At 39.9% G+C, this 15,826-nt stretch overlaps 1 protein-coding gene across 8 annotated transcripts in view; it reads left to right on the top strand.

Annotated features, from left to right (window-relative positions):
- Positions 1-3,348: 3,348 nt before the first annotated feature.
- The window catches only part of LOC110963311 (ninjurin-2-like), a 50,760-nt gene continuing 38,282 nt past the window's right edge, over positions 3,349-15,826 (top strand). For 3 of the 8 annotated variants that reach the window (XM_022211625.2, XM_022211624.2, XM_022211626.2), the window contains exon 1: positions 3,391-3,658. In XM_022211625.2, coding sequence (XP_022067317.1) covers positions 3,563-3,658 — 96 coding nt within the window. In that variant the 5' untranslated portion in view covers positions 3,391-3,562. Of the gene's footprint in view, positions 3,659-11,669; positions 11,779-15,826 lie in introns of all 8 variants that reach the window. The other 5 variants (XM_051959171.1, XM_051959175.1, XM_022211620.2 and 2 more) reach the window with 5 other exon arrangements.

Here is a 15,826-nt window from a genome sequence, read left to right as displayed (position 1 = left end):
AGTGATGCACAGACGGAGGGGAGTGTGATGATATGTGGCAGCATGAGTGCAAAAGGTGTTGGCAGATGACATTTATAGAGGGTACCATTAATGCCTGTGGACATACCAGAATCCTGACTAGCAGGATGACTTTGCAGAAGAGAAATATTCCAGAATAATAATGACTCAAAGCACACTGCCAAAATCGCACAAGAGTTTCCATTGAAGAAAAAAATGAAATCCATGACTTGGCCAAGTATGTCATTAGTTTTTAACTTTACGTAAGACCACCATTTACTGGTGGTTCTGTACATTGCGCTCAAGCTTATTACAGATAAGACTGTACTAAGAGTGTTAACAGCGTATGTCAGTGCTTTTTCTACTATTTTAGAGCTTATGAACGTGAGGTGGGCTCCAAAGGGACTTCAGGGTTGATGAATATTGAGCTATGTGATACTTATCTCAGGAAATTAATTACAGCGCTTTTCAATTCTGTCAACAGCTAATGATTGCAGGGAGCTGCAGGCCTGGATTGTTAAATGAGATGGATGTGGGCAAGGAGAAATACAGAATGACAAATGTCTGAAATCATTAGTCATTCATGACTTTTATAAACATTTGAAAATGCTTACATTTCATTGAATAGGAAAAGTAACACCTCAAGTTACCTTTGGCTAGGTACCATATAAGATATGACAAAGGTTTGCTGTGTACACTATGTGAGTGATGTTCTAACTTTAAAGAAATTTCCTTCTGCGATGTGATTGAGGATTGAGGATTTGTGCTGACTGCAGAGTGCTTATTCACTTTTAACAACAACCTCTCCCACAACACACTCTTCATGTTGGAGTGTTTGAACAGAAGAAAATATCTTCATATGTGTGCTGTATGACAAAGGAAAGGGAAAGATATCATAAATTTGAGCTCCTAAATCTGACCGCCATGTCCACTGTGGAGGAGGCGGAATTTGAGGAGTCACGGGAAGCCTCCCCCATATCCTTGCATAACAATACTGAGGTAGTTCGAAAGCTTCTCGAGGCGCCAGATGTGGACGAGATTCACCCTGAAACTTTGAAGACACTGGACACCGTTGGGCTATTTTGGCCTTCATGGGTGACATGTTGCTGCATTTTTGTAGATCAAGATCGAGGACGGTACCTGTGGAGTAGTGGACTGGGCTGCTGGTTGCCATTTTCAAAAAGGGCTGACCAAAGGATGTGCTCTGATTATTGGAGTATCACAAGTTTGTTGTAGAGGGAGCTCAACCAGAAGGTGACAATTTGATAACTGATTTAGATAATTTAGTTAGTCTTCCATCCAATCTTCAATTGTGGTCATGTGTTCAAGGAAGTGAATGAAGGAATAAGATTTAGGATACAAGCAGCCAAAGAGAGATTCCTTGTAGAGTGGCTGGGCTCAGTCTCAGAGACAGAGTGAGGGTCTCAGATGTCCTTTGGTGCTTTGACTGGAATTAGGACTTCTTCAGTTCAAAAGAAACCAACTCAGGAGGTTTGGGCATCTGATTAGGAGGTCTGCTGTTTGCCTTCCTTTGGAGGAATTTTGGGCATCTCCAAACTGGAAGGAAACCCTAGGAGACCCAAAACCTGCTCAAGGCATTACGTATCTCATCTGGCCTGGGAACACCTTAAGAGCTCCCAGGAGGAACTGGAAACATTGATGGGACATCGAGAATGCAACACTTAGTTTGTTGCCACCCTGAACCAGATAACCAGATAAGCAGAGGAAAATGGATGGACGGTTAGGTGATTTCTGAGTTTCAAGGGATTTCTGCCTGTTTCCCAGTGTTGGAACGTCACTGAGTGCATTTTTTTGAGTATTATGTGAAGTACATTTTTGAGGTATTTGTATTTAACTGTCTCAGCAGTACACTGCTTTTCATTTCACTACATTACAGAAAGAAATATTGTACTTTCTATTCCACTTAGTTACTTTTCAGATGAACATTTTACTCAACTGATCTCTGTATATCAGAAATTAATTATTTTCTTGTTTCTTCTCACAATAATCATTTGAAAAGCCCTCAGATTTATCTGATGTTTTTGTATGTAAAACTGGATATAAAGTAGTTCAAAGTACTCCACTTGCAGCAGCTATAACAATAAGATGCTGCTGACACACATAATATGTCATTTAGAGGGACCAAACCAACACTTTGACTTTACTTTAACTACATTTGCTACTAACATGTATTTGATCTTAAGTAAGATTTTGAATGCAGCGTTTCTCCTTATAATTGAGTATTTTGACAATTCTGTGTTGATACTTTCACCTTAGGAAAAGATCTGAATACTCTTTCTACCACTTCTAGTTTCATTCTTTCCTGTCTGTCTCTCCTCTTTCCCTCCTTAAAGTCAACAGCAGCACATTCCTGAGTTTCTCAGTTTTACAAAAGGGCATTCAACCATATGATCTAATAAACCCTCATTTTCGTCGAATAACATTTTTCCTTCTCGTCTCAAACTGCCAGGTATATGTATTTTCTACTAGACATTTTTAACATACTTGCAAAGTTCAATATTCGCTCTGCTTTACCTCTGTTTGGTCTCTTTTGGTTCCTTGGGGAGATATCTGACTCTTGGACTGCTGAATGTTCTTTAATGTTCGACCTTGCTAACTATCTGTCTTCGTGGTGCTGAGCAGGCAGGGTATAGCAAGGTTTTAGAATTAGTTTTTTGCTGGAAACAGCTGCCTCTGGAGAAAAAATGCTTCGAGAGCAGTGTCAGTGACGGAAAAAAGTAATTCAGTGATTCGGACTGGACAGCTACCCAATGAAGTAATGCTCATTAATCCAAAAGAAGGAGCAGATTTGGGCGATAGGTTTGTCATGTTGCTTTGTCATGCTGTTGGTGCCACTGGTGCCACATGAAAATATGAATTATTAGATCACCCATAGTGGTATGTAGCCAAGTAGATAGTTTTGGTTTTGAGTTTTCACGTGGCTCTAACATCCCTGATATTGCTTTGACTATCTGCTGCACACAGTGTCTGGGTCCTTGTTCCAGAGCCTGGGGTCCCCAGGTTTAGAGAGCTGTAAACTCCAAACAGTGGAGCCTCAGTGCTTTAATGGGAACACATCTGACCTCAGTTAACTTGACGGAAATACAGCCAAATGTTTTTGTTGAGCAAACAGGCACAAATAGACACAACTCGGTGTGCGTTGGCTGGTGATGGTCAGCAGCAGTCAGTCACTCAAATGCAGCCACAGACAGACGCAAGACTAACTTTAGGTATAATCACACAATCCCCTTTTGACAATATTTGAGTTTGATGGTTCTGGGTTTTTGCTACTTAGATTTAGCGCAGGGAGAGAATACTGGGAGAAAAAGACGGACTGAAAGAGTGCAAAGTGAGGGAAAAGGGGCAGACCAGGATGGTGTGAATAAGCCGTTTGTTTGTCCCTCCGTTGTCCTCCCTGGCCTTGCCTGGTGCTTGGTGCCTGGCATCCAGGGTAATTTCCTTTCATAACCACCACTGCCATCCTTGCATTAGCATTTTCACTGCCGTGAGGGCAACATTCAAGTGTGTGTGTGTGGTTGTTCGCCTGCTCGCTACCGGCCTTATTATGCAGGGACTGGGCAAGACTGAGAGAGGAGAGCAGGGCCGAGACATCGACCTGACATCGCTGAGATCCACCATGCCGGCCAGCGGCCCTCTGCAGGTTAGTGCACCCCAAAAAACACAGAGAGAACTGTGTGAGAAAGACAGGGAGACCAAGGAAGACTGAGTCAGATAAGGACAGACAGAAAGAAAACAAGCGACAGAAAGAACGGTAAAGTTTGCATGCTGAAGGACAACAGATTCCTCTCTTTCTACCTTCTTTTCCCCTCTATCCCTTCCCTTTTTCATCTTCCTTTTTCTATGAGTCCTGGTCAGTGGGTTCCCCTGAATCACTGCTCCTGTCTTGGCTTTCCCACAGAGATGTGGTATGTCTTGCCTACGTGAGAGCTGAGGATCAGAGGGCTGCTGTGTGGCTCTCTGGGTTAGGTCGAGTGTCTGGACTCTATTCTGAGACCAAGATACGATCGCGACATCCATCAAATATCAATTAGGGCCTGGGTGCAAAGGAGCAGGTACTCAGTAATGCCGAGGAGGAAGGGTCAGTGTAGGGTTGGAGACCTGATGTAGTAGTTCTTGGAGGAAGTTTTCATGAGCAGAAATGTTCTTAGAATCACTCTTAAGGTGGATTATGTTTGACTTTAAAGGATTTTTTCCACACTTCTCAAATAATTCTCTGTCTGACTCTTATTTGCGACAGTTAAAGATATGCACACACACACACACACACACACGCATACACGCATGCACGCACACACACACACACACACACACACACACACACACACACACACACACACACACACACACACACCCCAGTAACTGTTGCTATTCATCATCTGTATCAGTGTCAGGAGCAACAGTGTTCCTGCCCATCAACCAGCAGGGCTATCAGTTACTGGTATATTTAGCTACACAGTCTCCAGTGAACAAAGTGCTCTTACTCAAGACAAGCTGTGTGTGTGTGTTTGAGTGAGACAGTGACAGATGCGTAAGAAGATGAAGCAGTTGTGAAGAAATACATGTTAATGCGGCATAGCTGGGGCGGCATAGCTCAGTGGGTAGAGTGGCCGGTTTGATCCCCCGGCCCGTCGTGCTCATGTTGAGGTGTCCCTGAGCAAGACACCTAACCCCTAATTGCTCCTGATGGGTCGTAGTTAGCACCTTGAATGGCAGCTCCCACCATCAGTGTGCGAATGTATGGGTGAATGTGATGTATCATGTAAAGCACTTTGGATAAAAGCACTATATAAATACAACCATTTACCATTTAATGCCCACGTATACATATGTATTTGTATATTTGTGTCACCTTAAATGCTACAGGGAAAATTCACCTAAACTTTGCATCTGGCATTCGAGATAAAGTGCATATTGCTTTCTTTGGTGTGCTTTTTCTCATACATTCTCCACATTCACACAGCTGTACATGCAAACAGACAGCAGCAGCAGTTTTCTGTCATAATTAGGCCACCTTTCAGTACAGAAACTGCGGTACTCTACCTGTGCAATGAAGAACCTCAATCGAGTAAAAATAGTGCGGAAATTTGTAGTTTCAGGTCCTGTAAGCAGTGTGCCACTTGTAGGAAAAATCTGCCTGCTGACCACCTCCAAATTTACCGGCCATGAATGCTGGTTCTGTTCATTCATTTAACTGAACTCAGTTAACTCAAATGATCGCACACACTTTCGCTCTCTAAATTCCTCCGTCATGTTTTCATAAGTCACTCTTGGACGTCAGGAAAACTGTGAAAAGTAAAACCATTTATTCAAATATTGTGCAATCTACTCTACAGTACATATGTAATATTAAGTATAATATAAAAAATATCTGTTGAGAGCCCCTAGCTTTTGCAGTAGCTGAAGCTGAGGCCTGATGCATATTTCCGCAACGATTAAAAAGAATTAAAATGACCGACTTCGATCATGAATGATGCTCTGACTCTTAAGCACAGATAAGCTGACAACATATAGCACCATTTGGCCACAATCTGCTATGGCAGTAATGATCCTATCATGTGGCTCAGAATGTAAATGTTTATATCTACAGATGCCAAGTCCTCACCGCAAGCATTCATTCAAGCCTGGTGGCTTAATTATATGTTGACAGATGCAAGGAACGAAATGTATGGTCGCCAGAAATGAGTTTGTATGTGAGCATGTGTGTGAGTTTAAGCAGGCGTATGTGTGTGTAAAGAATGCCAGCTCACACCGGTGGTTTGTGTGATTGATGTGTGTCATTATTATGTATCTCATATGTTGCTTAAACAGCGTGATGGATGTCTGTCTGGTTGCTGCTGTAGTTACAGTAAGCGCCTGTAACGATGTAAAATAAATTACGAGAAGAATATCTATACACTGCTGTATAATTAGATGGACTTACAGTTTTAAGCCTCCACTTTTAGTGCACAGTAATTGCTAACTATAGCCACAGTTTATGCATATGGTTCATTCGTATATTTATGGGGAACAGTTTAATTGCAAAAGCCAGATTTAAGGCTTATTGGCATAATGTCGCCATCATATTGTTTTTTTAATGACAGAAACAACTATGTTAGTGGATAAAAACAGTTCAGTCACAGTAGCTGGGCCAGAGCTTTTTCTCACGCAGACCTGCTACTAACAATTATTTCCATTGTTGAAGAATTTGTTGATTATTTTCTTGATTAGCCAATAGGAATGCAAAATGACGGAAAATGGCGAAAAAAACATCGATCTCCAACCCAACATGGTGTCTTAAAATCTCTTGTTTGGTCCACATCCCAAATATATTCGGTTTACTGCCACAGAGGAATACAGAAACCAGAAGATATTCACATTTCAGAAGCTGGAACCAGATAATCTTGACTTTTTACTTTGCTAAGAAACGCAACAGAGTTATGTGATGGTCGGTGCTGGTTTGTCCGTCTGTTCCTCTGTTAGCAACATTACGCAAAACTGGACTTATGGATTTGGATGAAATTTTCAGGGAAGGTCAGAAATGACACAAGGACCAAGTGATTAGATTTTGGCAGTGATGCAGCTTATAGTCTGGATCCACAGATTTGTTAAAGATTTCTGTATCATTGCGAGATAGTGGCACAGCATCACTGTAACTATGACAACAAATGAACACTACATCAGCTGCCTGCTGATGATCACATGATTATGATCCTACTACAAATCCACCGCTGCAGACTTATTAGGATTTATCCATCAGAAATGATACAAGGAACAATGGATTAAATGGTGGGGCTGTTTCTGAGTCCCATCAATTCTTTCTTCTTGCTATATGCTACATATTTAGGTGATGCGATTTGGTGTCCGTGCATAACGTACACATGCATAACACACATCTGTGCTCAGCGCAAGGCCATCTATATTAAATGGCCACGTTTTATGTTTCCTTGATTTCCGATCATCAGTAACTAATAAACAAATGTTGCATCTCTAAAAAAGAAAATGCTGCATTTCTGAGCATTTTTGCATCGCTAGGTTTAGAAATCTATTTGCTTGTCCCTGTCACTTTATTTGCATCACTCCTGACTTCTACATGTATCCAAGGAAGTGGTGACCCCACGCTGCTTCTTCAGGTTAGCTTCCTATTCCTGGTAAGGTATCAAAGTTTCATCTTCCCCAAGCACAAATTTGTGTTGGGAGATCCTACCAGGTGATACTGGCCCCGACAACATAGTGCTTAGGTTTACTGAGACACACAATCCCTTCCATCATGATAAGGTGGTGAATTTTCGCAATCTTGCACAAAAAGTGACAGGAAAATGTAGTGTGAAGTGGATGCAATAATATTGGAGTTGATTGGGATCGTCATGTTTAAGCTGATCTGAGTTAGAAAGTAAAACTCTCGATTTATCAGTCAGTGTTTGTTACAACCGTCACTGTTGTCATGATTTATGTTCTCTATATATTTAATTATTTACATTTTTCCAACCTCTAGAAACTTCTCATTTTTCACAGAAATATGTTTCACCATGCTGAATGTAACATCCAATAATTTGTCCCTCTTTCTACTGTTTTTGAGCCATGCTGCACTTTTGTTATTGATTCAACATCTTTTGTTTTCCTCTTACGATCATTTCGGAGTACCTTAAATGTGTCGTATGCAAGCGGTCTAAATGACTTTCCTCTGTTGGATAACTGGGCTCAGCTTTAGAGATAAAATGAGGAGCTCATACATCAGAAAGCAGCTCAGAATAAAGTTGCAGCTCCTTCTCTTTGAAAAGACGGCAGCTGAGGTTATTCGGGGTTCTGATTATTATGCCTCCTGGGTGAACCCTTTGAAGGTTTTATGAGCTCGTCCAGCTGGGAGGAAAACCCCGAGGTAAACCCAGAACTCACTGGAGGGATTATGTACCTCATCTGGCCTGGGAACCTTTTGGGATCCCCCAGGAGGAGCTGAAAAATGTTTCTGGAGAGAAGGATGCCACTTTGGGCCTGCTGCTGCCTTCAGATAAGCACAAGGAAATGGATGGCTAATTTAATAGTTGACAGATAATCTATTAATCATCAGCATCATGACACGTGTTCATCACATCTTTCTAAAAATGAACTTCACCTGAACAGTCTGAACCTACCCTTCAGATTCCTCACATGAGCTACTGTATGGTGAAACTCTTGTATGTCAATCAGCCACACCAGACTCTAAATACTGTTTGGTGACTGTGGATTTCCACCCATTATTTAGTTTCACAGTCTCTGAGATCATGATATTTTCTCAACATCTACATCAGCGAAGCTTCAAATCAAGTCCAAAGGGGAGCATGTAATTTGCTGGAATTGGATTTATGAGCTTTTCATGCAGTGTCTGTGTGAAGCTGTCATGATGAATCTATTTCTATGGTGCGAAAGCTTTACACCTCCGAGCCAGTCTCTATCTATAGAGCACAGCAGCAGGGTGTGGAGTTCTGATCCAGAACCAGAATCACACGGCCTCTCCAAGCATGACAGCCATGCTTCAAAGACAGAGAACGTCCACAGTCCCAGAGGAGGGAGGTTACGAATATTAGACGCTAAATGTTGCTTTACAATAGAAGAAGAGCCTTTATCTTTAACATAGGTTTGTAGATGACATAGTGGAGAGAGTTGAAATAATCAGTCAAGTGAAAGCAGCTAATATAGACCATCATCGGGCATCAATGGTCACCATTTAATGTGAAATGCTTACAATATGACACAATCTAATCAACTGTTTATGCATCAAATAAACTTTGCTACGTCTGTATGTGACACCCTCAGACCAAAGTCCATTTATTTCTACACAAAAAATATGTTCAATGAAAGGTGGAATACTGTGATCTTCAAAAACTGGGAAAATAACAGCAACTATCTATAATCTGTACTGACAATATCTGTGTTGTACCATCAGCATACAAATTAAGACTTCTCTAAAAAAAAAAAGGATGATTTTGATGAGAAAACAGTTTAAAGATAATCTACCATTTTTCTGTCTTTAATACACATAATCTTCCTTTCAAACAATAGCAAATGACTGTAATTTTTTCCTGATTTAAAGACAGAAAAAATAGTATAATCATGTGGTCAACTTTTATAAAGGAATAAATTACCATTTAGAAAAATATACATTGTTGATGTGGACTTTATGTACAGCTTTTGACTAATTCATTTTTGTAATGTCAAAATTCAAATTAGTACTTTTTCTGTGATTTTCCTTGATGTTATTTGCATTAAAAAGCAGGGAAACTTCTAAAAAAAAATTTGAATTCTTAATATACAGATTTTTTCCTTTCAAATAATGGCAGCTAATAATAATAATAATGCTTTATTTATATAGCACCATTAAGAAGAATGTTAACAAGGTGCTTTGACCGTCAAAACATGCAAACACAGAGACAATCAAGCAACACACAAGGACACAAGGCAGAGCAATCTTAAAGTTACATGAATAATTAGCTAGATTAACACACATATCAAACTATGCAGCTTAAAAGGCAGTGAGGCAGTTTAAAAATTAAAGAAAATGACTGAAGGTTAAAAATTAGAAATCAAAAATAAAGAAAATTAGCGAGTTAAAGAATTAAAGATGACATCAATAAGTGTAAAATAATGATATTTAATGCCGATTTGAATGATAAAAAAGGGAATAGTGTGTTTTAAAAAGATGTGATTTTAGTGGTTATTAGCTTTAATTCAATAGAACAAGGAAAATCTGTGAGGACAATCAGTTACAGAGTTTTTTTTTTAAATGTGGCAATTTTTTTTTTCTAAAACTGCAGTTAGCAGCAGCAGTAAAGACTGCAGCATCATATTCGATGTGCTGTTATACACACTGATGAACAAAAAATATAAGCTGAAATCACGGCAACCCTACAAGCATGACAGCTTCATCTCAGAGAAATCATTTCTTATCTATGAACAAGCCTGAACTGGCCATCGAATAACTTAAACAGAGATAAATTATACCAACAACAGCACCAGTTACATTAATACCTCTAATCAAAATAATAATATGTCTATATATGTCATACTAAAGGCAATGACTGTATTTAAGTGTATTCTCTGGTATTTTCCCTCCCGACTTTTCCTTGTTTATCCTTTGTTGATCTGGTTTATTTTCTGGATCTACGTGTCTCTCCATAGCCGCTGTCTCTCATGTCCTTTCTACTTCTCTCACCCCCAAAATACATTGCTGTATTGCGTGTGTGTGTGCATCTGCACGCATCTGTGTGTGTGTGTCTAACCCTCTGTTGGCCTCTGAATGGCAAATGCCACATTCTGAGCGTTGGTGTGAAGTACGAGAAAGTGTGTGTGCGATTCCGGGAACTTTCATCTGAGACCTCATCTTTAAATGACAAGTGAATATTAAAATAACCGCTGTTGTGTAATGACTTGCAGGGTTGTGCAATAGATGTGTAATGGAATAGCTGCTTTCCATGTCCGACTATAGTCCATGTGTTTTTGTGTAAATCCCAGTGTTTATGTGTTTTGATACCAAATGCTGGATGTTGTGAGGAGCGTGCGTCTGGTTTTATTCGAGCACAGTTTGCACCTCACATCAGAGAAGGTGTCAAATCTGTCAAAGCAACTCCTTTCAACCGTATCAGACATCAGCTGTCATTCCTCAGTTGTTGTGGAGACAGACAAGTTTCGACCTACAGGTTGAGTTTCCCGCTCTGGAATTTGTTGGACTTCTTTCATGTGGGTTTATGGACCACAAGCATTTCAAGAACAATAAAGTTTTCTAACTCCTTATAACTTGATCTTGGAAGGAGTAATTTCAGAAAACAATCCAGTCCAACTTAGGACTCTCTTTTCACAGAGCATTTAAGCCCTTCAAGACCCAGTAAAAGCACTATTTTATGAGCATAAAATGTTACTTTGTGTTCACTGGTTCAACAAAACCTGAAACCCCAATCAGCAACAATGGGTGTCACTATGGTGGTTATCAAATTTTTTTATTAACTTCATCATAGTGTGTGTGTCCTCCCATTGTTGGATGCTTCGGATGGATCATTGGCCTTTTTTGCACATGAAATAGACCAATCACGGGCCTCCTATTTCAGTCAAGAGGAACAGGTTGTTATAATAGAGAGTGTTACAACCCAACTGCTAGGGTCAGCTTGGTGCAACAAAAACAACTAGCTGTCATTGGTTTGGTAAAGCAATTTATTCCTCTGTGATAGACGTAACACAAAAGTGATCAAACAAAGAAGAACACTGCTTATGGATGATGCTAAATCAAAGAACAATATAAACCAACCAAAGGCTAACAGAGTCCTTAAACTAGCTTAACAAAAATTGACAAAACTAGACTCCTAAGCCAAACCTAAACACAATAGCAACACCCTCCACAAACAACAGAAACTAATACCGTACAAATGAGTGCGCTTAATTAGCTAAATAAAACTGGTGCCTCAAAACACACATTTTCTAACCAGATATAACCAAATCACCACCCCTCAGTGGCTACAGGACACACACAAGACACGAGTAGCTTCTCACCAAATTAGCAGCCGCTGCCAGACGCGACACTTTCCAGGTAGCCACCCCTCAATGGCTACACAACGCAAAAACGATTCAAGAAGCACCAGGACAAACTGGTCACGTTAAATCGCAGCCTATCTTGACTGAGAGTTTGGTTGTGGATTTATCCTCTCCAGGTGTGATGATGGCTGCGGCCGTTTGGATGAAGGTGGAGGGAACTGGATGATGAACTGGACGATGGCCCAATCAGACGGGTTGGGAGGCGGGGAGAACAAAGGAGTGCAGGTCTTCAGCTCCAAATAATTTGCTGAGATGACTGGCAGCTGGGGTTCTGGAGAGGCCATCTCCCTTACCAGTGGCTGTAACAAGAGCTACAAACAACATTAAGCCAGTTGTTACAACGAGAAGCAGTGCTATCACTGCAAATGATGCAAATCTTAATTGCATGTGCTAATTTTTTAAATTTTATTATTACCTGCTGCTTATTTTTAACATAACAGCAGTGCATCAGAGCTTTTACAATTAACAATATCATCAAGAAGTGCATTCAGGCCAGACCCCGTCCCATAAAGACGGAAACATGGAAATCACTTTAGGTTTTGGCCAAATCAAAGTGAATTTAATGTTACTGATTCGATATTCGCTGTGATGAATACCAGTAGACTTTTCTGTTAGTGTTTCATTAGCTGCAATAATAGCAAATCAGGACCAAGCACTTAAACATATTTATGCATTTTCTGCTCCTCTGGAGTAGGTTAGGTGGATGTTAACATCATGATATAGAAAAGGATTTAAAAAGAAAACCACTTTCACAACATTTAAAAACTCTCACTTTAGGCTAAATATTCAGCACTAACCATAGTTCACCTTTCAGCTGTGTTTGGGACCTTTGTCTCCCTGTGCTGTGTCACAAAACTGACCAGGAAGGTTTTTAAGTGCAATAAAAGTGTAAGAACGTAAAAAAAGCAATTTAGCTCCATCCTGCACACACACCTGGAAGGACCTTTGCTTTAGGGCGTCTCACTGGTGGGAAACAGAAACAGTGAGGAAAAGAGAAGTGTTGCCCTTTCATTTCCTGGCTCAGATTTATGCTGCTGGTCTGAGAATCTGACCCTTGACCTTTCTGCTCACCAGCATGTTTCTCTGTCATGTAGCGTGAGCAGCACCGTGTGATGTTCTGTCATGCAGACGGTCGGGTAGTTAACCACCAGCCAGTGAAGTTGCAGTTTACGTCTGTGACTGTCCAGACACATATGATATACTGTGGTAGTGAAAACTTTGAAAGGAATTTAACAGGTGAGCACTTAAAATACACTGAATTTGAAACGTGGTCATAATCTCCCCTTCTGTTCCTGACTTATGGTGTTGAATAAGGGCCAGAAAAATGTTTCTACACGGGCTGGGACTTTGACGTATTATTTCAATTAGTTAATAACAGAGAAAACAAGAAAATCACTCAGAGAGCAGTACTCCACCAAGGCTGCTCAGTCATTATATCATTTCCGACAGATTAATCTTTAATAAAAAATGACCTTGCACTGAGCGCAGTGTGTGCTATGCATGTGTACATTATATACGGATACTGAATCATGTGACCTAAATATGTAGCAGGCGCAGGCGTGAACTAACCGTGACGTCATCCGTTGGTTTCAACGCCGAGAAAATGAAGCCCAGATTTTGTTACTTCCTGGTCGCCATTTTGGATTTTTTGGAGCCAGTGACGTAAAAAGCATCATCAAACAGGCTGGACCGGAGAGCAACTAGGGGCAGGACCAGTCTATGGGCGGGCCAGACTGAAGCCAGACTGCTGAAAGCCTCGCCCTAAAGGATCTGTCAATCATTCCAGACAAGACTGTCTATCAAGTATAGCCACGCCCCCTGGCTCCGCCAACTTTAACGATTTATTTAAAATTCAGTATTGATTTATTTTAAGATCGGCCACCTGATCTCTCATTTTGACCATGAAAAACTAACAGGAAAAAAATCCTGAGCTGTAGAAAATCAGTCTATCAAATTTTATTTTTTCCGGTGATGAATTGGGGTCTATGGAGCAAAAACTTTTTGGAGCCAACCTTAGCAGACGGCGTGCTATTGCAAGTTTTTGACACTTCCGGGTGGGCTTCATTTTTGGAGCCAGATGCTATGTCCATCTTTATATGCAGTCTATGAGCAGGCGGCGGGAATTGATGGGACTCAGAAACACCTCCACAATTTAATCAATTGTTCCTTGTATCATTTCTGACGGATAAGTCCCGATAAGTACAGCGGTGTATTTGTAGTAGGATCACAATCATGTGATCGTCAGTAAGCATCCACCACGAGTTTCTACAGAACCTTATGATGACACAGCATTTGGTTATTAAATGTCAGCCTTTTTTACAACTTATCCTTTAAGACATTTGTATTCTAAACAGTTCACTCATGTCTGAGTAAGCCACCATGCCAATTTTGTTCTTCAGTCGTTATATTAACAAAGCTTTTTATTTTGCAAAGTCACTGTGGTGATCAGCTCATCTTTGACTCCAAGTGAATGTGCCAAATCTGAAATAACTCCCTCCAGGCGTTCAAGAGATATTGCATTCACAAACGGACCACCCAAAACCATGCTGCCACAGAGGCACAATAAAATGTGGCTTCATTGTCTAAACCAATTAACTTCACTTCATTTTCTCAATATTTGTCCATGCTTGGAGGGTTCAATCATCCAAAAGAAAAGCATGAGAATGAAGAGATGTGGTTAGATGGATAAAGTTATGAAAAACGCAGCCTTATTCTGAAAATAATTTATTGTTTGGTAACACTGACATGGAATTATGTCACCATCAAGCACTTTAACCATGTGTGAAGTTGACAAGCTATATCAGTCAATTTTGTTCATTTATTTTTACTATCTACTAATCTTGGTAAGATCGATTTTGACATGCAATTGAGGATGAATTCAGAAACTTTCATGTTTTTGTGGATCAAGGGTATACGACTATGATGGATATTTAAGTTGGATATTTCTTTCTTTCTGGTCCATGACCCAGAGATGTTTACATTACTCACCTCAGCTCCACTAATGTTCCATTTTTTCGGTAATCTTTGGATTTTCTGATAATTAGGTGGAGCCTGGCACCACAGAGAAGGGAAAGAATGTAAAGAAATTCCACTATCGAGGAATGTTATTTGTGTGAGTTAAAGTTTTGTAGTTAAATTGTTTATCCACTACTTCTGGCTAATTTAAATTTTAATTTATTATGAATTTTGTTTATACTTTTAGCCATAAACTTTAAGTGTTATCCAATATTTTTTAGCAAACTATTTTAACATTTCTGGCTAATAACGCCAGATTTGTCTTTGTTTTAATTTTTTATTGTTTACTTTTAGCTAACAGTTTCAACTGCTGGCTAAAACCGTTAAAATACCCTTCTAATGTGCTAGCTAAGACGCTAAACATTGTTGTCATTATCACACGCTACTTAGATATATATTTCAATTCTTTTCTTAATGAATTTTTAGCTAACTAATTTAGCTTTTTTATTATTTTATAAAGCAGCCAATTATCTTTTACTTCAGGTTATTGTTTTGACCTTTCTTTCTTTCTTTCTTTCTTTCTTTCTTTCTTTCTTTCTTTCTTTCTTTCTTTCTTTCTTTCCATCTATTCTTCTTCCTCCCCTCTACTCCGACCAGGCAGGGGGGACTTTGTGTTTTCTTTTCATTTTGTCGAGGGAAATGACAGCTGACTCCCTTTGAATCTAAAACAGCTTCATCAGAGTTGTGCCCAGATCTCGTGTGTGTGTGTACATTCAGAAAAGATTTTCAGGAGGTTTAGAGCAAAAAAAGTCAGGATGAGTGATACCAGATGAAACTTTAGATCCGACCAGATATAAACAACTAAATTATCACTCACGCTCACATGGAGCAGCCTCGATGTCTCCTGTTCTTTCTCTGTTATAAACCCACAATTATAGTGTCACGGTGAAACAGAGCCGATAAAAGGCACATGTATTGTAATCAGGGTCCCCTCATTTTCTTTCACTTGAGCAGGATTTAAAATATTTGCATGATGTTGTGACATATTTGGATTTAAACACAATTGAATTAACTACCGAGCATTCTTAAAACCTTGAGCTTATGATTACAAATGTAATAAATCTGCAGCTTTAAAGCGGAGACTGTTAGTGTCACACTTTTTCTTCCTCATCCACTTGTTCCACTCGGATCTGCCAAGAAAGAGCAGGAAACCCCCTCTCTAAGGCTGAGGCTGCCTCACTGGGGCTCCATAACTCACAACACTCTCACTCACACATCTACACACAAAGATCTCAAATACACATCACACTTAGAAATC

This window comes from Acanthochromis polyacanthus, chromosome 1 (genome assembly GCF_021347895.1).
Source record: "Acanthochromis polyacanthus isolate Apoly-LR-REF ecotype Palm Island chromosome 1, KAUST_Apoly_ChrSc, whole genome shotgun sequence".
NCBI classification, from domain to species: domain Eukaryota; kingdom Metazoa; phylum Chordata; class Actinopteri; family Pomacentridae; genus Acanthochromis; species Acanthochromis polyacanthus.
Note: the sequence above shows the minus strand (reverse complement) of the source record. Positions and strands in the feature narration are given on the sequence as shown.